This window comes from Pseudophryne corroboree, chromosome 2 (assembly GCF_028390025.1).
Source record: "Pseudophryne corroboree isolate aPseCor3 chromosome 2, aPseCor3.hap2, whole genome shotgun sequence".
Lineage (NCBI taxonomy): Eukaryota > Metazoa > Chordata > Amphibia > Anura > Myobatrachidae > Pseudophryne > Pseudophryne corroboree.
This window is the reverse complement of record NC_086445.1, coordinates 341,314,465-341,341,412: the sequence shown is the minus strand read 5'-3', so window position 1 is coordinate 341,341,412 and position 26,948 is coordinate 341,314,465. Positions and strand designations below refer to the sequence as shown.

Genomic DNA, 26,948 nt, shown 5'->3' with positions numbered 1-26,948 from the left:
AGCTGCTTAGAAAAAGTTTTTAGGTTTTTTATGTTCAGTGAGTCCTGCTGGCAACAGGCTCACTGCATCGAGGGACTTAGGGGAGAGAAGTTCAACTCACCTGCGTGCAGGATGGATTGGCTTCTTAGGCTACTGGACACCATTAGCTCCAGAGGGAGTCGGAACACAGGTCTCACCTTGGGGTTCGTCTCGGAGCCGCGCCGCCGACCCCCCTTGCAGATGCTGAAGATTGAAGGTCCAGAAACCGGCGGCAGAAGGCTTTTCAGTCTTCATGAAGGTAGCGCACAGCACTGCAGCTGTGCGCCATTGTTGTCACACACTTCACACCATAGGTCACGGAGGGTGCAGGGCGCTGCTGGGGGCGCCCTGGGCAGCAATGTATAATACCTTTTATGGCTAAAAAATACATCACATATAGCCCTTGAGGCTATATGGATGTATTAAACCCATGCCAGATATCTCAAACTCCGGGAGAAAAGCCCGCCGGAATAGGGGGCGGGGCTTATTCTCCTCAGCACACAGCGCCATTTTCCTGCTCAGCTCCGCTGTGAGGAAGGCTCCCAGGACTCTCCCCTGCACTGCACTACAGAAACAGGGTAAAACAGAGAGGGGGGGCACTTTTTTTGGCGATATTTTATATATTTAAGCTGCTATAAGGATACAACACTTATATAAGGTTGTTCCCATATATATTATAGCGCTTGGGTGTGTGCTGGCAAACTCTCCCTCTGTCTCCCCAAAGGGCTAGTGGGGTCCTGTCTTCGATAAGAGCATTCCCTGTGTGTCTGCTGTGTGTCGGTACGTGTGTGTCGACATGTATGAGGACGATGTTGGTGTGGAGGCAGAGCAATTGCCGATAATGGTGATGTCACCCCCCAGGGAGTCGACACCGGAATGGATGGCTTTGTTTATGGAATTACGTGATAATGTCAGCACATTACAAAAATCAGTTGACGACATGAGACGGCCGGAAAACCAGTTGGTACCTGCCCAGGCGTCTCAGACACCGTCAGGGGCTGTAAAACGCCCTGTACCTCAGTCGGTCGACACAGACCCAGACACGGACACTGAATCTAGTGTCGACGGTGAAGAAACAAACGTATTTTCAAGTAGGGCCACACGTTATATGATCACGGCAATGAAGGAGGCTTTGCATATCTCTGATACTGCAAGTACCACAAAAAGGGGTATTATGTGGGGGGTGAAAAAACTACCTGTAGTTTTTCCTGAATCAGAGGAATTGAATGATGTATGTGATGAAGCGTGGGTTAACCCAGATAGAAAAGTGCTAATTTCAAAAAAGTTATTGGCATTATACCCTTTCCCGCCAGAGGTTAGGGCGCGCTGGGAAACACCCCCTAGGGTGGATAAGGCGCTCACACGCTTATCAAAACAAGTGGCGTTACCGTCTCCTGATACGGCCGCCCTCAAGGATCCAGCTGATAGGAGGCTGGAAACTACCCTAAAAAGTATATACACACATACTGGTGTTATACTGCGACCAGCCATCGCCTCAGCCTGGATGTGCAGTGCTGGGGTGGTCTGGTCGGATTCCCTGACTGAAAATATTGATACCCTGGATAGGGACAGTATTTTATTGACTATAGAGCAATTAAAGGATGCTTTTCTTTATATGCGAGATGCTCAGAGGGATATTTGCACTCTGGCATCGAGAGTAAATGCGATGTCCATATCTGCCAGAAGAAGTTTATGGACGCGACAGTGGTCAGGTGATGCGGATTCTAAACGACATATGGAAGTATTGCCGTATAAAGGGGAGGAATTATTTGGCGTCGGTCTATCGGATCTGGTGGCCACGGCAACTGCCGGAAAATCCACCTTTTTACCTCAGACCCCCTTCCAACAGAAAAAGACACCGTCTTTTCAGCCGCAGTCCTTTCGGTCCTATAAGAACAAGCGGGCAAAAGGACAGTCATATCTGCCCCGGGGCAGAGGAAGGGGTAAGAGAGGACAGCAAGCAGCCCCTGCCCAGGAACAGAAGCCCTCCCAGGGTTCTGCAAAGCCCTCAGCATGACGCTGGGGCTTTACAAGCGGACTCAGGAGCGGTGGGGGGTCGACTCAAGAATTTCAGCGCACAGTGGGCTTGCTCACAGGTGGACCCCTGGATCCTGCAGGTAGTATCTCAGGGTTACAGGTTGGAATTCGAGAAGTCTCCCCCTCACCGGTTCCTAAAGTCTGCTTTGCCAACGTCTCCCTCAGACAGGGCGACGGTATTGGAAGCCATTCACAAGCTGTTTTCTCAGCAGGTGATAGTCAAGGTACCCCTCCTACAACAAGGAAAAGGGTATTACTCCACGCTATTTGTGGTACCGAAGCCGGACGGCTCGGTAAGACCTATTCTAAATCTGAAATCTTTGAACCTGTACATACAGAAATTCAAATTCAAGATGGAGTCACTCAGAGCAGTGATAGCGAATCTGGAAGAAGGGGACTTTATGGTGTCCCTGGACATAAAGGATGCTTACCTGCATGTCCCAATTTGCCCTTCACATCAAGGGTACCTCAGGTTCGTGGTGCAAAACTGTCATTATCAGTTTCAGACGCTGCCGTTTGGATTGTCCACGGCACCTCGGGTCTTTACCAAGGAAATGGCCTAAATGATGATTCTTCTTCGAAGAAGAGGCGTATTAATTATCCCTTACTTGGACGATCTCCTGATAAGGGCAAGGTCCAGAGAACAGCTGGAGGACGGAGTAGCACTAACCCAATTAGTGCTGCAACAACACGGGTGGATTCTGAAATTTCCAAAATCTCAGTTGACACCGACAACACGTCAGCTGTTCCTGGGAATGATTCTGGACACGGTTCAGAAAAAGGTGTTTCTTCCGGAGGAGAAAGCCAAGGAGTTATCCAAACTTGTCAGGAACCTCCTAAAACCAGGAAAAGTGTCTGTGCATCAATGCACAAGAGTCCTGGGAAAGATGGTGGCTTCTTACGAAGCGATTCCATTCGGCAGATTCCACGCACGAACTTTTCAGTGGGATCTGTTGGACAAATGGTCCGGATCGCATCTGCAGATGCACCAGCGGATAACCTTATCACCACGGACAAGGGTGTCTCTTCTGTGGTGGTTGCAGAGTGCTCATCTGTTAGAGGGCCGCAGATTCGGCATACAGGACTGGGTCCTGGTGACCACGGATGCCAGTCTGAGAGGCTGGGGAGCGGTCACACAGGGAAGAAACTTCCAGGGAGTATGGTCAAGCCTGGAGATGTCTTTTCACATAAATATACTGGAGCTAAGAGCGATTTACAATGCTCTAAGTCTGGCAAAACCCCTGCTTCAGGGTCAGCCGGTGTTGATCCAGTCGGACAACATCACGGCAGTCGCCCACGTAAACAGACAGGGCGGCACAAGAAGCAGGACAGCAATGGCAGAAGCTGCAAGGATTCTTCGCTGGGCGGAAGATCATGTGATAGCACTGTCAGCAGTGTTCATTCCGGGAGTGGACAACTGGGAAGCAGACTTCCTCAGCAGACACGATCTACACCCGGGAGAGTGGGGACTTCATCCAGAAGTCTTCCACATGATTGTAAACCGTTGGGAAAAACCAAAGGTGGATATGATGGCGTCCCGCCTCAACAAAAAACTGGACAGGTATTGCGCCAGGTCAAGAGACCCTCAGGCAATAGCTGAGGACGCTCTGGTAACACCGTGGGTGTTCCAGTCAATGTATGTGTTCCCTCCTCTGCCTCTCATACCAAAAGTACTGAGAATTATACGGCAAAGGGGAGTAAGAACGATACTCGTGGCTCCGGATTGGCCAAGAAGAACTTGGTACCCGGAACTTCAAGAGATGCTCACGGAGGATCCGTGGCCTCTACCTCTAAGACGGGACCTGCTTCAGCAGGGACCGTGTCTATTCCAAGACTTACCGCGGCTACGTTTGACGGCATGGCGGTTGAACGCCGAATTCTAAGGGAAAAAGGCATTCCGGAAGAGGTCATTCCTACACTGGTAAAAGCCAGGAAGGAGGTGACTGCACAACATTATCACCGCATTTGGAGAAAATATGTTGCGTGGTGTGAGGCCAGGAAGGCCCCCACGGAGGAATTTCAACTGGGTCGATTCCTACATTTCCTGCAAACAGGATTGTCTATGGGCCTCAAATTGGGGTCCATTAAGGTTCAAATTTCGGCCCTGTCGATTTTCTTCCAGAAAGAATTGGCTTCAGTTCCTGAAGTCCAGACTTTTGTAAAAGGAGTACTACATATACAGCCCCCGTTTGTGCCCCCAGTGGCACCGTGGGATCTTAATGTAGTTTTGGATTTTCTCAAATCCCATTGGTTTGAGCCACTCAAATCGGTGGAGTTGAAATATCTTACATGGAAAGTAACCATGCTACTGGCCCTGGCTTCAGCCAGGAGAGTATCAGAATTAGCGGCTTTATCATATAAGAGCCCATATCTGCTTTTCCATTCGGACAGGGCAGAACTGCGGACGCGTCCTCATTTTCTGCCTAAGGTGGTGTCAGCGTTTCACCTGAACCAGCCTATTGTGGTGCCTGCGGCTACTAACGATTTGGAGGATTCCAAGTTGTTGGACGTGGTCCGGGCATTGAAAATATATATTTCAAGAACGGCTGGAGTCAGAAAGTCTGACTCGCTGTTTATATTGTATGCACCCAACAAGCTGGGTGCTCCTGCTTCTAAGCAGACGATTGCTCGTTGGATTTGTAGCACAATTCAACTTGCACATTCTGTGGCAGGCTTGCCACAACCAAAATCTGTCAAGGCCCATTCCACAAGGAAAGTGGGCTCATCCTGGGCGGCTGCCCGGGGGGTCTCGGCATTACAACTCTGCCGAGCAGCTACGTGGTCGGGGGAGAACACGTTTGTAAAATTCTACAAATTTGATACCCTGGCTAAAGAGGACCTGGAGTTCTCTCATTCGGTGCTGCAGAGTCATCCGCACTCTCCCGCCCGTTTGGGAGCTTTGGTATAATCCCCATGGTCCTGACTGAGTCCCCAGCATCCACTTAGGACGTCAGAGAAAATAAGATTTTACTTACCGATAAATCTATTTCTCGTAGTCCGTAGTGGATGCTGGGCGCCCATCCCAAGTGCGGATTGTCTGCAATACTTGTACATAGTTATTGTTACAAAAAAATCGGGTTGTTATTGTTGTGAGCCGTCTGTTCAGAGGCTCCTACGTTTGTCATACTGTTAACTGGGTTCAGATCACAAGTTGTACGGTGTGATTGGTGTGGCTGGTATGAGTCTTACCCGGGATTCAATATCCTTCCTTATTGTGTACGCTCGTCCGGGCACAGTATCCTAACTGAGGCTTGGAGGAGGGTCATAGGGGGAGGAGCCAGTGCACACCACCTGATCCTAAAGCTTTATTTTTGTGCCCTGTCTCCTGCGGGGCCGCTATTCCCCATGGTCCTGACGGAGTCCCCAGCATCCACTACGGACTACGAGAAATAGATTTATCGGTAAGTAAAATCTTATTTTTTAAATGTTTAACAAGGGATGCCTCCCAAACCACCATGCAGTCACTTACACGTATGTACCTTCACGAGAACTCGATGATTTCCTTGGTTCAAACCCCAAAAATTAGAAACTTATATATATATATATATGTATACACACTCTTTCACCTCATGTACTCTTTACTTTCGTTTCTGCGCAGAAATCCCTTTCATTCAGTATCGCAGGCTAATCCCGAGGAGTTACAACTAGAGAAGGATCTATTAGCTTAAAACTTTGGACACTGAGATCGATTTGCGCTATTTTCGCGTTGCCTCCTTATCGCCTAATTAAAACAATACTATCGTGTGATTTGTATTATGTGGGCGTACCCAGACGCTCCGTTGCGTAATATACGCTCCGTGCGTCGGCCCTTGCGTCGCGTACCCTAGTCCCGCCCTTTGTTAGAGACACGTGTACGCCAGCCAGGTATATCCACAGAAATACAATTTAACACGTTTATATCAATGTAGATGATCTTTAACTGTAATCATCTACTGAACACCACACCAGACTTCCTTGTATTTTAGGCAAGCCGTGCGCGTGTATTACAAATTACTCCTTAACGTATTATTTTTACTCTTTAACTACCAATAGCAACAAATCTTTCTCAGCACGTTATCAATTGTGAAATGGCAACCAGGAAAGTGATATGTGAAAATACACAAGTGAAAAGAAATACAGGTGTGTGCGTGCGTGTGTACGCAAAACAGAAATAAACAGTTTTTTTTAAAAGACACTAGCGTATTGTTCTTACCTCCGGTTCCGGATTCCACCAGCACTCCTTCAACGTAGCGAAACAGACGTTTATCTAGCCAGCACTACTGTATCCCGATACGAAGGGATACTGCCTTCCCGCCCTTGCTGACAGATAACGTTTGTTTTCGCTACTGCGGATATGTGGAGGACGGACGAGCCGCCAATTGATAATGCTGATTAGATTACCTTATAACCTTCACAATAATGGGTAAGAGACACAGTACGCAATTGGCGTATGGGGTACCGTAAGGGTACGCACTTAGCGTAGCATACGCTCGGCCGTGATCGAGACGCACATGCGGCACGCTCGCTCACAGCTTAATGCGTGGTGTCGAGCACGCTATAGGCGAGCGACAACCGTAATGCTACGCTACCAGCATAGCGGACGCTCGAGACCACGAGGAGATCACGAGCGGCGCAGACGCTTACAAGATGACAATCAGTAAACTTTGAATGTAACACACAGGATACTCTTATACTGTAAACCTTGTACTGAAACACTGTAGCGATATAACGCTGCTTAACCTGATTAACACTAAAGCTGTTTGAGCGATCGAGACGCTCCTATTACCCTCTGCAATGTAATGAACACACGATACCGTGCTAAGGTTCCAACACCTTTACTAACAAGCTTTTAGTTATATTGAAAAAGGTAAAACAGTTCACAAGTCATACACTACAGACTAACATATAATTCTAACAGAATATCTAGACAGAAATATACAATAACGTTACAATCTTATACTATAACAGAGAGAAAGGGAATGGCCAATACACACAGAGAATAAGTTGGTTTGCAGAGAATTACTTACACACACTGGGAACGATCGCTGCGCAGCCTGGTACCAGCTCCGAGTTAGTCAATATGAAAACCGTTTGTGGAGTGAGAGCGAGCTGCCCAGGCTGGCTGATCTTATATACACTGAGTACAGTATACTACAAAGGGACCTATAATCTCATTGTTCATTGGACACAGGAATGTCTCCTCGCATCATAACAAAAGGTCATAGGTTAGTTTGAACAGGTGGGCTGTGACTATATCAAACTGCTCTGGTGGGAGGGAATCTGAAGATTCCCGCCGCATGGGTAATGAATCGCAAATATATGAAATGTCCAGAATCTACTAATGGCCATAACTATACGCAGGAGCGATTAATCTTTACCTAACCAACACCGGATTGTTGCTATTAAAATGTTCTTTAGTTAGGTACCAGACACAGCTGTTCAAACCCTGTCTGACCCTTCGTACCATACAAAGAGGAATTCCTCTGTCCAGCGACCATTTACATTAACCAAACTTAGTCATTATTAAGAGGAACATTATCTATAAAACATACTATTTGGTTTTATTATTAAATGATTGAGTCGCCCGCTAGACGCACACAAACTCTACCGTAAATGCACATACCACGCGCTCGAGCGCATGGCCGAGGCGCCATCACGCGGCTGCGTATATCCGCACGCACGGGAGAGAATGTGCACGTGCAGCAGGCACGCGCATGAGGTGAATATATGGCAACGTGTAGCATGATATTTTTCTGACTTTGACACTTGGTAGCGATGTTTCATTTTTTGCCTTTTTCGGAAAAAATGCATCTTAAATGCAAAGTAATGTAATAGGATGCACAAGCAGCTTCTGCTGATTAAAATGGTATGCAGCATGCCTATATTCTGTGTGACTGTGATTGAATATGCATAATAAATGCTATGCTACAGTGTTTTCATGTAAAACACTGTAACGTGGCATTTCAGATGTAGATAACTGTAGAGCCACAATTACACACAGAATATAGGCATGCCGCATATCATCTTAATCAGCAGAAGCTGCTGGTGCGTCCTATTACATTACTGTGTCTTTTTAAGATGCATTTTCGTGGACAAAGCGCAAAAAAGATGCTCTGCGCTACTGAGTCCCGGCATGGCGTGACGTGAAGGGCTGTTTAGCATGACCAAAGCAAGGATGTAAGAGGACACATCTGTATATAATATTAAAGGTGAGCAGAATGGTTTTGATATTTGTGTTTGATATGTATTCTGATTCACACAGCAGCAATTTTTCAATTTGCTTCAGAAATTTTACATGAATGCAAAGAAAATAATAAATAATTAAATGATTAATGTTATTGTTAGGTCAATATAGTACAAAACACAGATTAAATATATCCTAAAATACATAAATAATACAGTGTGTCTGGAAAGTATTCACATCGCTTCACTTTTTCCACATTTTGTTATGTGACAGCCTTATTCCAAAATAAAATAAATTCATTTTTTTCCCTGAAAATTCTACACACAATACCCCATAATGACAACGTGAAAAAGTTTTTTTTGAGATTTTTTCAAATTTATTAAAAAGAAAAAACTAAGAAATCACATGTACTGTACATAAGTATTTACAGCCTTTGCCATGAAGCTCAAAATTGAGGCCAGGTGCATCCTGTTTCCATTGATCATCCTTGAGATGTTCCTATAGCTTAATTGGAGTCCACCTGTGGTAAATTCAGTTGATTGGACATGATTTGGAAAGGCACACACCTGTCTATATAAAGTTACACACTTGACCGTGCATGTCTGAGCACAAACCAAACCTGAAGTCAAAGGAACTGTCTGTAGCCCTCCGAGACAGGATTGTCTTGAGGCACAAATCTGGGGAAGGGTACAGAAAAATATCTGCTGCTTAGAAGGTCCCAATGAGCACAGTGGCCTCCATCATCCGTAAATGGAAGAAGTTTGAAACAACCAGGACTCTTCCTAGAGCTGGCCGGCCGTCTAAACTGAGCAATTGGGGGAGAATGGCCCTAGTCAGGGAGGTGACCAAGAACCCAATGGTCACTCTGTTAGAGCTACAGCATTCCTCTGTGGAGAGAGGAGAACCTTCCAGAAGGACAACCATCTCTGCAGCAATCCACCAATCAGGCCTGTATGGTAGAGTGGCCAGACGGAAGCCACTCCTTAGTAAAAAGCACATGGCAGCCCACCTGGAGTTTGCCAAAATGCACCTGAAGGACCATGAGAAACAAAATTGTCTGGTCTGATGAGACAAAGATTGAACTCTTTGGCATGAATGCCAGGCGTCATGTTTGGAGGAAACCAGGCACCTTTCATCACCAAGCCAATACCATCTCTACAGTCAAGCATGGTGGTGGCAGCATCATACTGTGGGGTTGTTTATCAGTGGCAGGAGCTGGGAGACTAGACAGAATAGAGGGAAAGATGAATGCAGCAATATACAGAAACATCCTGGATGAAAACCTGCTCCAGAGCGCTCTTGACCTCAGATGGGGCGATATTTCACCTTTCAGCAGGACAATGACTCTAAGCACACAGCCAAGATATCAAAGGAGTGACTTCAGGACAACTCTGTGAATATCCTCGAGTAGCCCAGCCAGAGCCTAGGCTTGAATCTGATTAAACATCTCTGGATAGATCTGAAAATAGCTGTGCACCGACGCTTCCCATCCAACCTGATGGAGCTTGAGAAGTGCTGTAAAGAGAAATGGGCGAAACTGCCCAATGATAGGTGTGCCAAGCTTGTGGCTTCATATTCAAAAAGACTTGAGGCTGTAATTGCTGCCAAAAGTGCATCAACAAAGTATTGAGCAAAGGCTGTGAATAATTATGTACATGTGATTTCTTTTTTTTTTAAATAAATTTGCAAAAATCTCTAAAACACTTTTTTTCACATTGTCATTGTGGGGTATTGTGTGTAGAATTTTGAGGGAAAATTAATTTATTCCATTTTGGAATAAGGCTGTAATATAACAAAATGTGGAAAAAGTGAAGTGCTGTGAATAATTTCCGGATGCATTGTACATTTATAATATTGAAAATAAAGCACTTGAAGAAAGTGGTTTATTCCCACAAGTCACTTTCCTCTCAAAACATAAAAGAATGGGATTTTTATGGGCAATTTGTTTATATATATATATACCAAATTATAATATACAGTACCATGCAATTTACATCTTTACTGTTTTTTCATTCAAGTAAAGTTAGCTGCATGATTTCTGTATCATGGGTTTGTGTTTTGTGTTCATTTACAAAAGGTTGGTTGTGTTTTTTGTTTTGCTTTCTGAAACAGCTAATTAGTTTACTAATTATTGTCTCAGTTCACCTAGTTTTGTTACATAGCAATAGTTTTCAGCATTAAATGTTTTTTAAGTTTTGTGTAGGAATATGAACAAAATAGAATATCCAATAGTGAAGGTAAACATACAAAGTCAGCATGAGCCACTGCACAACAGAAAAAAGATAAAAAGGTTTACATGTCATAATCACAAATGGCAACAATAAAGATAAAACTAACAACTGAGATTGTGAAAATCAATGCATGAGACAAAACACAAGGGAAGTCAGCAAGCTTTTAAAGTTAGGTACACTCTAAACAATTCTGTGTCCGAACAACGGGCAGATACGGTGTACTGCTATATCAAATCGCACAATATATCGTACATTGATGCGTTATATCGGTACATACTGCAATTTAACTGTAGTCTTTGCCGTTGCCTGCGGGGTGGTTCCATCTGATGTGCAGACCATCAGACCGGGTGACCCTACAGATAGATGGAGGCCGTGAACGTACAATCGCGAGTACAAGCTATGCGATGTGGACAATGTATTGTTTTGATATGCTTCCAATGTATTGTTCCAATATGCTTTGAAACGATATATCGTCCAGTATGTTGTTTAGTGTGTACTCCGCTTACGTCCCCAGGCTGCAGTTAACAGTGGTGTTGAAAGTGGTATATGTTCAGTAGGAAATACATACATTTCCCCAGCAAACAGGATGCTGTTTATCATGATCCCAATAGCAGGATCACGTCCGCCAGAATGCCGGCAGCGGGAGCGAGAACTAGAAAGCCCCTTGCAGGCTCTCGCTGTGCTTGCCACGCTGTGGGCACAGAGGGAGAATAGCCTGTGTCGCCGGTATTCCGGCAGTGGCATTTCACCACCTGTCAGGATTCCGACATCGGTATTGTGATCGTCAGGATCCCGACTGGTGGTATTTTAACAGCTTCCAATTCAGAAATGACCCACGTGCCTGAAACTTGATAAGAGCAATTACCATTTCACACGCTTCCCACCAGGGCCATAACTAGGTGTGTGCGGAGTGTGCCACTGCACATAGCGCTGCAGGGTAGGGGTGCTGTTGGCAGCAGTTGTCAATTATCTGTTCTAATTACTTTCACTTGTAGCTTACCCCCTTTTTTTGAAGCCCAGCATCTCCTGACCGCCCGTCTCCTTCCTCCACCCCACTGCCTGTGACATTGCAGTCAGACACTATTCATTGAGCTGTCTGCCCTTACATAGAAAGCTACAGAATTCTAACTATTTGAAATTTTTACTTAAGTTATAAAATGGATGTAACTTGTAACATTTTAAAAAGTTATTAGCAGCTCTTCCAACACACCCATGAGGTGGCTGCCTAATTTTTTTTTGGGGGGGTAGGGGGGGGTCGCCAGTAGCCCAAATCCCCAGCTTTCATTTCTATTTAGTTTTAGAGGGTTATATTTTTTTGTGCAGGGTAAATACTAGCTGCTTTTGCATGTAACCCACAAATGTTAGACAGTTTTATTTTTACACTGCTATTTAGATTTCAGTTTGCATACACCCCACCCAAATCTAACTCTGTCTGTACATATTACATCTGCAATGCAACATGGTTTAGTCCAGTTGCTTGCTTTTTTGCTTTACTTACAAACACGAATCCGGCTCTTTGTGTAGCCCCACAAAGGGCCTGCACAAAAAGTGCCGGCTGCCAGTTCTGATGCTGGTGCCTCAAAGAAGGGAGAAAGCAGTAAATGTAATATTATACTGTATGTTCTGTAAGTGTACCAAACATGTATCAATTTGTGTCCTCATTAATTGTTCAGACAACAATCTATGTTTGAAACTGGATCATATATATAGATATATATACACACACACACACACACACACACACACACACACACACACACACACACACACACACACACAGGTCCTTTGTTTCTGTTTGGTGTCCTTCCGATAAGATGGGAAAAATGTCCAGGTCGTAGCAAACACTGTTCATCTGTAGCCATTGTGTCAGGCAAGGGACATGGAAGGTATGGTGGCAGGATGATGCAGCCATTTCCATTCCAACTTTAATATCAGACTTGCAGATGGTACAGTACTCTACGTCCTCTCCTTCTGCAACAGTGCGTCTGCTGTAGGTGGGCACACTGGGCAAAATAGGGGCCTGTAGGATGTTCTCCAGCCTCAGGAGGAGTGCTGTCATTAGTGCAGCTGACTAGTTTCACTGGCACTGGCTCATTTCTTCCTCTTTCTGATGATGGTCCAGCTCTTCCTCTTTCTGGTGATGGTCCAGCACTTTCTCTACCCGATGATGGTGCCGTTCTTCCTGATGATGGACCAGCTCCTCCTCTTCCAGATGATGGTCTAGCTGTTCCTCTCAGTCCACCATTGGATGGTTTGCAGCGTCCTGACCTCAGTCATGTCTCATTGATGTTGTGGTTTGTTCCACCATTTCCAAACAGCTGGGCTAACTCCCTTCGACTCATTGTAGCTGGTGACAGTAGCTATAAAATTTTTTTTAGAAAAAACAGAGATGTGATTGTGCGCTGAGATCCGGTCACTGGTGAATTGTTGGCAGCAGATACCAGTGAGCAAATGTGATCTCTCTTGGAAGGCTCCTGCTCCTGTGTCAGCAACAGCTTCAACTCAAGAAATGCCAGTGATATTGCTGTGCACTGGGGTTTTATGCCATGGAGAATTCAAATGTGGCATGCGGGCGTCAGTTGGTGATGGCAGTTGGTGATGGCTGTGCTTTACATCAGCAGCATCTTCCCACTGATATTACATGGTGATACATGTGGGAAATCAGCGGGAAATTACATGTTAGTGGTGAGGAGTAATTACACTAAGAACGGGGTAATTTGGGGCACCGACTAAAATAATCTCAGTTCTGCTGCTGGACCCAGTGAGTTCAACTGTCATTGCTGCTGCATCCCTACTCCTCCATTGGCTATCTCTGTGGCCTCTGTCATTATAGCTGCCAACATTATAACATTTTATGGTGTGTGTGTGTTCTCCATATTATATATTAGCACAGATAATTACCATGTGCAGAGTTAATCCAATATGCATGTTAGTAGAATAATCTTTCACGCAGCATCACTCAATTCTCCATTCCTCAATGTAACAACAGTATCTGCATAAGATTTATACAGGACATATGTATTATATACTATGTGTATATATAGATATAGTATATATATATTAAGGGGTATATTCAATTAGGGTCGAAAGCTGCCGTCTGTCGAAAAGACGGCACTTTTCGACTTTTTAAGGTCGAATCGTGTTTCGACCTATTCAATCCCAGTTATTTTTATTCGACAAGTCGGGGAATTCGACTTGTCGAATAGTACGTGAATCAGCGGTATAGCTGCCGATTCACATACATTTGAGGGAAACGGGGCCAAATTCATCAGGATTTGGCCCCGTTTACGACCATCTCAGTCCGACATAAAAAAATGTCGGACTTTGATGAGGGACCTTAGTGGAGGAGAGGGGGAAGAGCAGTGCTGGAAGATGTCACAGCCACCGCTCACAGCAGCATCCACCCGGCTCCAGCAAGCGAGACATCGCTTGCTGGATCCGGGTGGACGCTGTCGTGAGCGGCGGCTGTGATGCGGGGTCGGGAAGCGGAGGGACGTGGAGACATGTGACGGGGGAGCGGGACGGCAGGCTGCAGAGCACTACCTCTGATGGGCGCCCCCGGCCAGGCTCCCGGTAGCGCACGCACCCCGGCCGCCGCTGACAGGCCCCCCGGCCGCCGCTGATGTGTCCCCCGCCGCTGCTGACAGCAGCCGCCCAACAGGTACCCCCGGCCGCTGCAGTTACCTCTCCCTGGCCGCCGCTGACGGGGGGGGGGGGGGGAAGCAGCGCTAGAGCAGCGGCTCTCCCCCGTCTGCCCGTGGCTCTAAGCTTCTGCATCTCAATTCGACTTTTTTTAAAGTCGAATTGATAATGCATTGAATAGCCCAGGTCGAATCCATTCCGACAAATGAATGTCGAAATGGATCCGACTTCAATTGAATATACCCCATAATATATATGTATATGTGTCATTATCTCAGTAGGGGAACCAAACGTGTGATTTTGAATTTTGGATAAGGGATACTCAACTTGTATAAAAAAAAAGGGGACGCACAGTAGTGAAATACGATTACATTAAATTTAATGAACAACATAAATAAACAACTCTCATATCATAGATTACCTGTCTTAAATCCTCTACATTTTGAATACCCCACTCACTGCTTATAACCTGTATTCACCTGGTCATCTGTTTGATAACTGCGCCACTCAATGCAGTTAGTTCCATGCCTTCAGACCTCGTGACCTCAGCCCTTATGGTGTCATTAATTGCCCTTTCCTTAGGACCACACGCTGCAGGTAAACATGGTTATTTGTAATATATGGTCCTGGGGAAAAAACAAGTAAGCCTCCGTACAGTCAACTTAACCTTGCATTAGGATTGTATCCAGAGATATGTCCCATTAATAATGTTCTAAATTGAACTGTTTGAATCAGTTGGAATATAAATGCTGTACAGTATATTTAGATTTATAGTGGTGCTTGAAAGTTTGTGTACCCTTCAGAATTTTCTATATTTCTGGTGAAATTTGCCCTAAAACTACCACAGATTTAACATGGGTGTAGTATGTGTCACGCTCGGCGTAAGTTGGGGTTCCGACAACCGGGTTTTGGCTGAAGGGACAGCTGCTACCTGTGAGGAGAGTAAACAAGGTGGCTGAATGTAATTCCTCCTCATGGGGTGGAAGCCTAACTAAGTGTTAACGTTGGGCGGAGGGCGTAAAGGAAAGGAGGACTTCGTAGGAAGATAACTGTAGTTTTAATGAATAATCAGGCTGTACACGAATATTGGAGAAATAGAAGAAACTGGAAGAATTAGAGTCTATGGTTAAATGACTTGAAGAGTGAAGCTGAAGAACTCCGGTAAAGAAGAACTGGAGACTGTGATTAAAAGACGAGGCTGAAGAACTTGGACTTTGAAGAAATGAGGACTGTGGTTTGTGATTGAAAGACGAGGCTGAAGAACTTGGACTTTGAAGAAATGAGGACTGTGGTTTGTGATTGAAAGACGAGGCTGAAGAACTTGGACTTTGAAGAAATGAGGACTGTGGTTTGTGATTGAAAGACGAGGCTGAAGAACTTGGACTTTGAAGAAATGAAGACGTCTGCGGAAACCGCCGTTAGCACCTGGAGCTCCTCTACGACCTGGGACCCCGTGAGCGCTTCCACGAGTGGCAACGGACTTAGACAGCAGGACTGCAGCAGCGTTTAGGTAACCGATGGATGAGAGCAACCAGGACCATGGAACCAGAAGTAACCTGGGAGCACAGAGCTGGAGAACCTTTCACAAGGAGGTAACATGAAGCACTGGCACTCTCCCTCTGAGCCAGACACCTTTTGTAAGGGGAGAACATGCGGGATTGGCTGGACACAGATTCGGAACTTCATTGGTAATACTCTGGTCTTCAACATGGCTGCCCCCAGCACAGGAGACATACTTAGCTGTTAGCACACAGCTTCTGTCTCTGACACACTATACTGTGTCACCACTAGAGGACCTTACCGCAGCGATCCCCGCCGCAGAGCCCGGCTCTCCAGACCCTCGGCCCTTGGCAGCCGCACATCCGTCCAGAAGGACCCGCTGCCAGCAGCTCCCTGCCGCTGCAGCCACGCCAACCAGCGGGATGGTAACCTGCCGGAAGTAAGGCTCCGGAGCCTGACAGTATGGTATGCCGCGGCCGGGCTTCCAGCGGCCAGCATACTGGCACAGTACGGGTGTGGAAGGGGCGGAAAGAATTGAATACCGCCCAGTGTGCAGGTTTTTTTGGCAATAAATTAACTTTGAAACACATAACGCCTCGGGATCACTGCTACACTAAGATTTACACATTCCTTTGGTAGAAGGGTGCACCCCAGCAGTGCCCCTTTAGCAGCTTTGTAGCAGGGAGGTTCAGATACCTATTTGCAAACTGCATGTAAACATTTCTGGTAATTGTTGATTAGTCCTGAACAAGGGCTCCGTACAAAACAGCTTTATCTGTTATGTTGGTGGGTTTCCTCCCATGGGGTGGTCTTCTGTTTGCCGGCGGTCGGGCTCCCGGCGCTCAGTATACCGGCGCCGGGAGCCCGACAGCCGGCATACCGACACGTATTTTCCCTCGTGGGGGTCCACGACCCCCATAGAGGGAGAATAAAATAGTGTGGCGCGCGTAGCGCGCCACCGTGCCCGTAGCGTGGCGAGCGCAGCGAGCCCGCAAGGGGCTCATTTGCGCTCGCCAAGCTGTCGGTAAGCCGGCGGTCGGGCTCCCGGCGCCGGGATGCTGGTCGCCGGGAGCCCGACCGCCGGCCAGCCAGCCGTAGTGAACCCCCTCCCATGAACTGCTCACTTCATTCTCCTTTAGAATATTCTGGTATAATTCAGATGGCAAGTTGTCCGTAGCCAGAGGCAGCAAAAGAAGCCCAAACCATGATACCACCACCGTGTTTCACAGATGGTATGAGGTTTTTATGCTGGAATGCAGTGTTCTCCATTCTCCAAACACCACTAGTTAGCTGCAGTGCCCTGCTATTTCTCCCATAGGTAGCCAGGGAAGCTGCGGCTTCCCTTCCCTCAGTATGGTCCACCCTCCCAGCCTCCCCTTCTGTGTCTGCAGCAGCTGAAGTGCTGCAGTGTTTGGGTGGGAGGAAGCAGGTGGAAGCTGCTGCCCCGGACAAATTAAACCACCACCCCCCATCCTCCCATTGCATATTGTGTAACAGGGCTTTGCCTGGAGTAATATGTAAAGGGGGACTCTGCATGGCGTAATGTGTAAAAGGGGGCTCTGCCTGGAGTAGTGTGTAAAAGGGGGCTTTGCCTGGAGTAGTGTGTAATAGGGGGGGCTCTGCCTGGAGTAATGTGTAAAAGGGGCTCTACCTGTAATGAAACACGTTGAAGCCGTCGGTGAGGGGTCACCTCTGTCTCAGAGAAATACCAAGGCGGCGTTTGGACTTGTTTCACCATCCACACTTCCGAACCGTATCTGCAGCCGGGACGTATGTGTGAGTCCGTTTTCCATCTAGGACACTCCGAGGTTCACTGACATTACTACCAGCCGCAGCCCTGTTTGTGATTTTATGTGGAACTGTTAAATAAAATTCTTTTTGGAATACCTGAAGGATATCCATGTTACTGTGACCAGAGGACTCTAAAGATACCGTTACGTGTATGTGTGACAGAAATTTGATGTGAGTTGTATTTTTTATGATACTGTTGGCTGTATTCCCAAGTATAGAAGAGAGGACGGTGTGAAAAAGATACCTTTTACGTGCACTCATGAAGGGAACATAATGTAAGTTCCTTTTCAAAGAGAAAAGAACACAGGTGTAATCATTTCCCTGATGAGGATCACACACACTCCTCTGTCCTAGTGGGATTAAAGACAAATTTATGCTCTGTATAGCGCAAGTTCCAAACCATTTGTCTTTAGCATGCAGTTTGTTTTATTATGCACATCACAATGATTATGCTTTAAAATGTTCAGTACTAATAAGCTCTTGACCTGTAACCCTGCCCACGTACAGTAGCACACATAGGACATAGGGGGTGATTCCAAGTTGTTCACTCGCTAGCTGATTTTAGCAGCATTGCACACGCTAGGCCTCCGCCCTCTGGGAGTGTATCTTCGCTTAGCAGAATTGCGAACGAAAGATTAGCAGAATTGCGAATAGAAAATTCTTAGCAGTTTCTGAGTAGCTCGAGACTTACTCCTACACTGCGATCAGCTCAGGCCGTTTTCGTCCCTGGTTTGACGTCACAAACACGCCCTGCGTTCGGATAGCCACTCCCCCGTTTCTCCAGACACTCCCGCGTTTTATCCTGGCACGCCTGCGTTTTCCCGCTCACTCCCAGGAAACGGTCAGTTTCCGCCCAGAAACACCCACTTCCTGTCAATCACACTCCGATCACTACAACGATGAAAATTCTTCGTTCTGCCGTGAGTAAATCTACTAAGTTTTGAGCTAAAATACTTAGCGCATGCGCACTGCGTACCATGCGCATGTGCATTTTCGCATTAATCGCTCCGTTGCAAAAATCGGCAGCGAGCGATCAACTCGGAATGACCCCCATAGTGTAACACGCAATACGTGCTTTACAGTTGAATTGCACAAGAACTTCAGTGCATGACGCAAAAAAAAAAAAAAAAAACAAGTAAAATGTGCTGAACATTATCACGGAATGTAACAACTGAATATTCGCTCCTAATTGAATATGACAATAAACGATACTGTAATTTGCCAGGGTATGCGTGGAATCGCCACTGATCACTTCAATAGAGCTATGGCTGCATTGGAATCTGACAGGAAAGAGAAGGAGAAATGCATGCCAGAGTTTCGGAAAACCAGGGAAAATCTTTTAAGACAAGTGAATCTGAAGGTAGAGGAACGCACAGCTGCTGATGCGGGTAAGATGTACTAAGTGACATTACCTGTAATGTCACTTTTATTTTACCTAGTATCTTGGATTCTAGTGTATTTATTAATCATAGGATAAACGGTTTATTTTATCATTGTGTCTGTTTACCCTTGAGGTTCTTAAATTTAAATGGTTCATTTGTGAATTTATTATTATGTGTTGCCTTTTAATTAGGGTTTACTTATAACTATTATTAATATTTTGATTACAAAATGGGGCAAAAATGTATTTTGAATTTCCAATAGTACCGTATATACTCGAGTATAAGTCGACCCGAATATAAGCCGAGGCACCTAATTCTACCACAAAAACCTGGGAAAACTTATTGACTTGAGTATAAGCCTAGGGTGGGAAATGCAGCTCTAGCCGTACACAGCCCTCAGTGCCAGATATGCCCTCATACTGCCAGATATGCCCTCATACTGCCAGATATGCCCCCACACTGCCAGATATGCCCCCACACTGCCAGATATGCCCCCACACTGCCAGATATGCCCCCACACTGCCAGATGTGCCAGATATGCCCTCATGCTGCCACATATGTCCCTCATGCTGCCACATATGACCCTCATGCTGCCACATATGACCCTCATGCTGCCACATATGCCCCTCATGCTGCCACATATGCCCCCTCATGCTGCCAGATATGCCCCCTCATGCTGCCAGATACGCCCCCTCATGCTGCCAGATACGTCCCCTCATGCTGCCACATATGCCCCCTCATGATGCCACATATGCCCCCTCATGATGCCACATATGCCCCCTCATGCTGCCAGATATGCCCCCTCATGCTGCCAGATATGCCCCCTCATGCTGCCAGATATGTCCCCTCATGATGCCACATATGCCCCCTCATGCTGCCAGATATGTCCCCTCATGCTGCCAGATACGTCCCCTCATGCTGCCACATATACCCCCTCATGCTGCCAGATATGCTCCCTCCCCAAGTGCCAGGTATGCCCCACAGTGTTGTTACTTACCCCTCCGTCGATCCCGCGCTGTCTTCTGGAGGGACACGAAGCGCACAGCACGCGCCTCTCCTGTGTCCCTCCTGCATCTTCGGCGGCCGCGGCAGGTCTATTAAAGGAAGTGCCGGTTCGTGATCAGAGGTCACGAACGGGTACTTCCTGTAATAGAACCGCCGCTGCTGCCGCCGGAGATGCAGGAGGGACACAGGAGAGCCGCGCGCTGTGCGCTTCGTGTCCCTCCTTCACACTGCTCTGCCTCTGCCTGTCACTGACTCGAGTATAAGCCGAGGTGGCTTTTTCAGCACAAAAAAAAGTGCTGAAAAAGTCGGCTTATACTCGAGTATATACGGTAATTGGGATACAGTGGTTTAGAGTCTAGGTGAAGTATACATGTCATATATATTTGCTGCAGTCACACCAAACAGCTCATCTTGGCACGCCAGGTTGCGTAAGCATTTTCTAGCTTCAGACATCTTTATTTGCTTTTATTTTTACCGAAATGCATTTTAGGGGGTATTCAATTAGTTGCGATAATCTACTGCAGCTAATTGATTTGCCAGAGGTTTATCGGGGATTATGTTTCAGCATAATCCCCGATAAGCAGTCCTCAGAGCCACGATAACACATGGGTCCAGTTACTTATCCCGGATCCTATGTGTTATCGCACAAAAATGAGACATTTTTCTCCTGAAAAAAACGGGCTTTAATTAAATAGCCTGATAATAACCAAAAGCCCCCCCTTTTTTTTTTTCAGGAGAAAAAATATTGCGCCAGATTGAATACTCCCCTTAGGCGTAACGCAATGCGACTAGTATACACTAGGAGATTGTGCTGATTCATTTGATATAGGACTCTTGTGTATCTGTGTGTGACTGAGTCTCTGAATCTGCATAAGAAGTGACACAATGTAGCAGACACAGCTTTTTTCCCAATACAAGTTCTGACCCGCACCCTATACAGACTCAGTCACACACAATATACAAGTATTGCATATCAAATTAATCAGCTGTCTCCTCGTGTGTCCTAGTCGCATTGTGTTGCTACTAAGACGCATTTTTGCAAAAGACGCCCAACATTAGCAGAGTTGCATGGGACATGGCGGCTCAGTTATGCCAGGCATCTCACGCTGCATAGCATATTGAGGCTGGATGTATGAGGATACATCTGTACTTTTAGCCTATTAAATTTAACCTATTAAGTGTAAGTCCCTGCATGCCTAACGGAATCCAGTCTTCAGGTTGACAGTAAATAGGTCGACACTGTCTAGGTCGACCACTATTGGTCGACAGTAAGTAGGTTGACATGGTAAATAGGTCGACAGGGACTCTAGGTCGACATGACAAAAGGTCAATATGAGTTTTAAAATTTTTTTTTATTTTTTTAACTTTTTCATACTTTACGATCTACGTGGACTATAGTTGGAAATGGTAACCGAGCGCAGCGGTAGCGGAGCGAGGCACCTTGCCCGAAGCATGCGAGCGGACACGGTGCACTAATTGGGGTTCCCAGTCACCGTACGGAGAAAACGATACCAAAAAAACTTATGTCGACCTTTTCTCATGTCGACCTAGTACATGTTGGCCTAGAGTCCCTGTCGACCTAGAAACCACGTTGACCTACTTACTGTCAACCAGTAGTGGTCAACCTAGACACTGTTGACCAAGTCTAATCTACCTAACATACCACACAGGGCCGGTGTTGGGGTGTTCGGCGCCTCCCTGCAAACTATAAATTTGCACCTTCTCTCCCATTTCTACATAAAGGGATAATGCGCGCCTACGGCGCGCACCACAGAAATTGTAAGAGTGTGGTGTCAGAGGCAGGCAGGGAGGGTGCTGAGCTGTCGCTATTAGAAGATGGCAGCAGCCATGTACCTGAAAAATCACCATGAGACCAGTACTGGGACAGAAGCCGCCGTCTAGAAGCGATGCCACCGGAGTTATTAAACGAAACTCCTCCACTTCCTGCATACAGAGTGAGGAGTGGACGCTGGGCAGCACAGAGACTGTGCTCTCCTGATGCTCCCCAACATGTATAAGTGACTGCTCTCCCTGCAACCACCTGTGCCAGACGATACGGAGCCATTATACCTTAGCTGCCCCTGCGGCTTCCTGCAATCGGTCGACACAGCGGCATGTGCAGAGCGCACCAGTTGGGGCAATGTTTGATGCAGTCTGGGGGCACTCAATGTGTGGGGGCCCCTGGACAACAACCACCCCTTTCACACGCCTATAATCCGACCCTGAAGCCCCCATACTACAATACATTATCTAATATGTGACCGTATACAAATTATATTACAGCCTCAGTACTCAAATATGTAGTACAGTCCTCATCCTCCAACAAATAGCACAGAATCAACCCCCCGTCCCCCATTCTCTTGTTACTTACTGCTCTCTACTTCTCTTGTCTTCACTCTGAGCTGCTCCTCACTGGCTGGCTGCAGGTGTCTTGCTCGCTCAGGCTGCTGTTCTTCCTGGGTATGAGACTCTCATAGCCCAGTGTCAGTGACACACACCCATAGGAGGAGAGGACTCAGGCCGGGGAGCAGGGGAGTAACAGTGGTGAGTCTTTCACCTTTGGCTGTGGTGCAACCCCACACGATCGCGGCCTGCTACACCCCGCCCCCTCAAAGAAAGGGGAGTGGCTTTAAAGCAACAGTACCCACCTGGGAATTAACTGGCTCTGGGCTCAACCCCTCCCTGCTTGATAGCTGGCAGTACCGCGCAGTGGCGTAAGTTCATCTCAGTTGCCCGGAGGCAAGATAAATGTTGGTGTTTCCCCGTGATGACTCTTGGGGGTATATTCAATTGAAGTCGAAAACTGCCGTCTGATGAAAAGACGGCAGTTTTCGACTTTAAGGTCGAAACGTTATTCGACCTATCAAATGATGTCGCACTGAGATGCGGACCCAGAGGAGGAGAGGGGGGAGAGCCGCAGGGAGACGGGGGGACAGCCGGCGACCATACAGGGGAGATCAGCGCTACAGTAGTGCTGCAGCAGGGTGTCACACAGCCGCACCGCTCACGGCAGCTTCCACCCGGCTCCAGCACGCTTGCTGTAGCCGGGTGGACACTGCCGTGAGGTCGGGCGGCTGTGTGACATCCATCTATAGTGCTACTGTAGCGCTGATCTCCCCTGTATGTCCGCCGGCTGTCCCCGCTGGTCTCCCTGCAGCTCGCCCCCCCCTCTCCTCCACTGCGTCCCTCATCTCAATTCAACTTGAAAAAGTCGAGTTGAGATGAGATTGAATAGGGGTTGTCGGATCCATTCCGACAAGTACATGTCGGAATGGATCCGACTTTAATTGAATATACCCCTTGGACTTGTAAAATAAATTAAAACCTGACATAATTTAAGTTGAATGCAGTAACAGTTATTGGTTGTATTTTTATCAATGCGTTTATAGTCTGACACACATACCATATTTTCATATCCCCTACCTCAGAGAGTACACACAATCTTTTTAACCAGTTTGATACATTATCATTCCCAATTTTTTTTTCTCCATCCACCAACATATCATAGAAACACAGAAATCATAGCAGATAAAAAACCACTTGGCCCGTCTAGTAAGCCCTAAACACATGTACATGCACTCGTTTACAAACTAGGGATGTTTTTTTTGTTTACCAGTATATTTTTGGATTGTGGGAGGAATGTATGTAGAAGGCAGATACAATGGCACTTCATTTATTTTGGTAGCTCTGGAGGTGTACCTAATCTATCATAAAGACAGTATTACACTGTCTTGCTATTTAATTATATGACTGTCGTAATATGTATTTAAAGAGCAAGAAAGTGTAAAGACGGTGTAATAATGTTTGTATGATAGACATATATATATATATATATGTATGTAATATCACTCACTTTCCCATAGAGAAACAATGCAAAAACAAGCACTCTCGATTCAGTTGAAAGCAGAAGAGGATTTATTCTTCAATACAAATCCATTAGTGATACATCCAACAACTGTGGCCAGACTGCTGTTTCAACGCATACAGGTTTTCTTCAGGGGCTGCCCCTGAAGAAAACCTGTATGCATTGAAACAGCTGTCGGCATGGCCGGACCATGCAGGGGGCGGGCCGCAGCGGCTGCGTGACGTCACACACAACCGCTGCGACCCATGGCAGCGACGAGTAACTCCCGGCCAGCCGCAGGAGCTGCGCTGGCTGGGAGTTACTCTTCAAGTACAAAAGCATTGCCGCTGTGCGATGCTTTTCTACTTGTGCGGGCGGGGGCAGACTGACATGCGGGGCCGATCAACTCGGAATGACCTCCATAGATCTGTTGGTCATAGAGTGGGTTGGTCATATTGATAGATAGAAAGATAGATGTGTGTGTATGTATATATGTGTGTATATATATATATATATATATATAAAATCTCCAAAACCGTTGGCACTCAATAAATGCAGCCAGATATCTTGGTGTCCAGTCCAATCACGGGGATGCCAGGAGACAATAATTCCAGATAGAAGGACGGCACTAACAGGTTACTTTTCAAATTCATATATTATTCATAAATCAACTGTACATCATCATCGTTGCACCGTCATCAGGATACAGAATGTAACAAAAATGTTACTCAAGTCACCGAAATGTTGATGATGTACAGTTGTTTTATGAATACTATATGAATTTGAAAAGTAACCTTTGAGTGCTGTCCCTCTATCTGGAAATGTGTGTGTGTGTGTATGTATATATATATATATATATGTATATACTAGGCGATTCATCGCGCCCTACGGGCGCTCTTCACACCGTCGAAAGGGGCTACGCCCCCTTAACCCCTGCACGCCTTGCTGGGGTTCAATATTTGTATGAGTATTACCTGCATTCCTAGGTTTGTCAGTGGTCAAATATTGCACGACGAAAGGGCTTGAGATGGTGAAGGGGGTGTAGGCCCTTGCGACGGCGTTAACGGTGCCTGCAGGGCACGATGTACAGAATGTAGCGGGTGCGGGGGGGGGGGGGGGGGGATGAGGCAGGGAGTACGTAGATGCTGCGGGTGGAGGGGGAGGTGGATGCAGGTGGGGGGTGGGTGCAGGACCTATAACTATATGATTGTATGTGTAACAATATATAGGACACGGATAAGGATGTATGTGATATAGACATACCCGCATGAAGAGGTATACGGTGTCATTAGACACAGAGAGGAGTGCTGGTACAATGCGGAACAGAGGCAGTTGTGTCCTCTCTCTACACCGTACCATCCTTCAGGTGTAGCAACGCGGACATGTTGCGCACGCAATGTCTCCACGCGGCCGCAGGTGCACCAGTCCCCTCTGCATGCGCTATGTGCGTGCCCCCCTCAGGTGCAGTAGGAGGAGGGTGCGCAGGCTGGTGCTGCTCCCAGGGCCAATGGGCATGGACAGCACGGTCATGTGCTCGGTGCTGGGCTTGCGCCCTGCGCTTGCTGAGTGAGGGATAGGGAGGAGGCGGCACAGCGGAGCATCCCCAATATACCGCTAACTATGGGGGGCACCGCAGGGGGTTATGGCTCCTGTCCTCCTGGTGAGGGTTTGTCAGGGAGGTATCAAGGAGCCGGTGGTATGGACCGTGTATGGGACGCAGAGGGGTAGGGAGAGGATACAGAGACGCAGGGCGGTAGGGAGGGGATACAGAGACGCAGGGCGGTAGGGAGGGGATACAGAGACGCAGGGCGGTAGGGAGGGGATACAGAGACGCAGGGCGGTAGGGAGGGGATACAGAGATGCGGGCGGTAGGGAGAATATAGAGAGACGCGGGGCGATAGGGAGGGGATACAGAGACGCGGGGAGGTAGGGAGGAGATACAGAGACGCGGGGCGGTAGGGAGGGGATACAGAGACCCGGGCGGTAGGGAGGGGATAGAGAGACGCGGGTGGTAGGGAGGGGATAGAGAAACGCAGGGCGGTAGGGAGGGGATAGAGAGAAGCGGGGCGGTAAGGTGGGGATACAGAGGCGTAGGGAGGAGGGGATACAGAGACATGGGGCCTTAGGGAGGGGATACAGCGACGCGGGGCGGTAGGGAGGGGAAAGAGACGCGGGGCGGTAGGGAGGGGAAAGAGAGACGCGGGGCGGTAGGGAGGGGATAGAGAGACGCAGGGTGGTAGGGAGTGGATACAAAGACGTGGGGCGATAGGGAGGGGACAGAGAAACACGGGGCGGTAGGGAGGGGACAGAGATGCGGGGCGGTAGGGAGTGGATACAGAGATGTGTGGCAGTAGGGAGGGGACAGAGAGACGCGTGGTGGTAGAGGCGGGGCGGTAGGGAGGGGATACAGAGACGCGGGGCGGTAGGGAGGGGATAGAGAGACGCAGGGTGGTAGGGAGTGGATACAAAGACGTGGGGCGATAGGGAGGGGACAGAGAAACACGGGGCGGTAGGGAGGGGACAGAGAGATGCGGGGCGGTAGGGAGTGGATACAGAGATGTGTGGCAGTAGGGAGGGGACAGAGAGACGCGTGGTGGTAGAGGCGGGGCGGTAGGGAGGGGATACAGAGACGCGGGGCGGTAGGGAGGGGACAGAGAGACGCGGGGTGGTAGGGAGGGGATACAGAGACGCGGGGCGGTAGGGAGGGGACAGAGACGCGGGGCGGTAGGGAGGGGACAGAGAGACGCGGGCGGTAGGGAGGGTACAGAGAGACACGGGGCGGTTGGGAGGGGATAGAGAGACGCGGGGCGGTAGGGAGGGGACAGAGAGACGCGGCCGGTAGGGAGGGGACAGGGAGACGCGGGGCGGTAGGGAGGGGACAGAGAGACGCGGGGCGGTAGGGAGGGGACAGAGAGACGCGGGCGGTAGGGAGGGGACAGAGAGACGCGGGGCGCTAGGGAGGGGAAAGAGACGCGGGGCGGTTGGGAGGGGATAGAGAGACGCGGGCCGTAGGTAGGGGAAAGAGACGCGGGGCGGTAGGGAGGGGATACAGAGACGCGGGGCGGTAGGGAGGGTCCCCAGTGAGGAAGCTGATGAAGAAAGGGGGGGGAAGTAGTGGAGGGGGTGGAGTTGTGTAAAGTGGTGACCAGACATAGATACAGTGGCTAGGATGGCCGGAGGGACTCACCGTTGGGGCTGTGGGTGGCTGCTGCAGGCTGTGAAATAGTTCAGTATCCAGAGGCGTCACCAGGTGTGGGAGAGCAGTCTGTACTATGACATTTCCTCCCCCAGCCCCCCCCGCACGGCGAAATGGGGGCGTGGCCTAGAGTAAAAGG

General features: G+C 47.8%; 1 protein-coding gene across 5 annotated transcripts in view; it reads left to right on the top strand.

Moving 5' to 3' along the window:
* The window catches only part of DZIP1 (DAZ interacting zinc finger protein 1), a 191,380-nt gene that overhangs the window by 136,767 nt on the left and 27,665 nt on the right, over window positions 1–26,948 (top strand). For all 5 annotated transcript variants that reach the window (XM_063953023.1, XM_063953026.1, XM_063953025.1 and 2 more), the window contains one exon: window positions 18,608–18,770. In XM_063953023.1, the coding sequence (XP_063809093.1) occupies window positions 18,608–18,770 (163 nt within the window). The remainder of the gene's footprint in view (window positions 1–18,607; window positions 18,771–26,948) is intronic.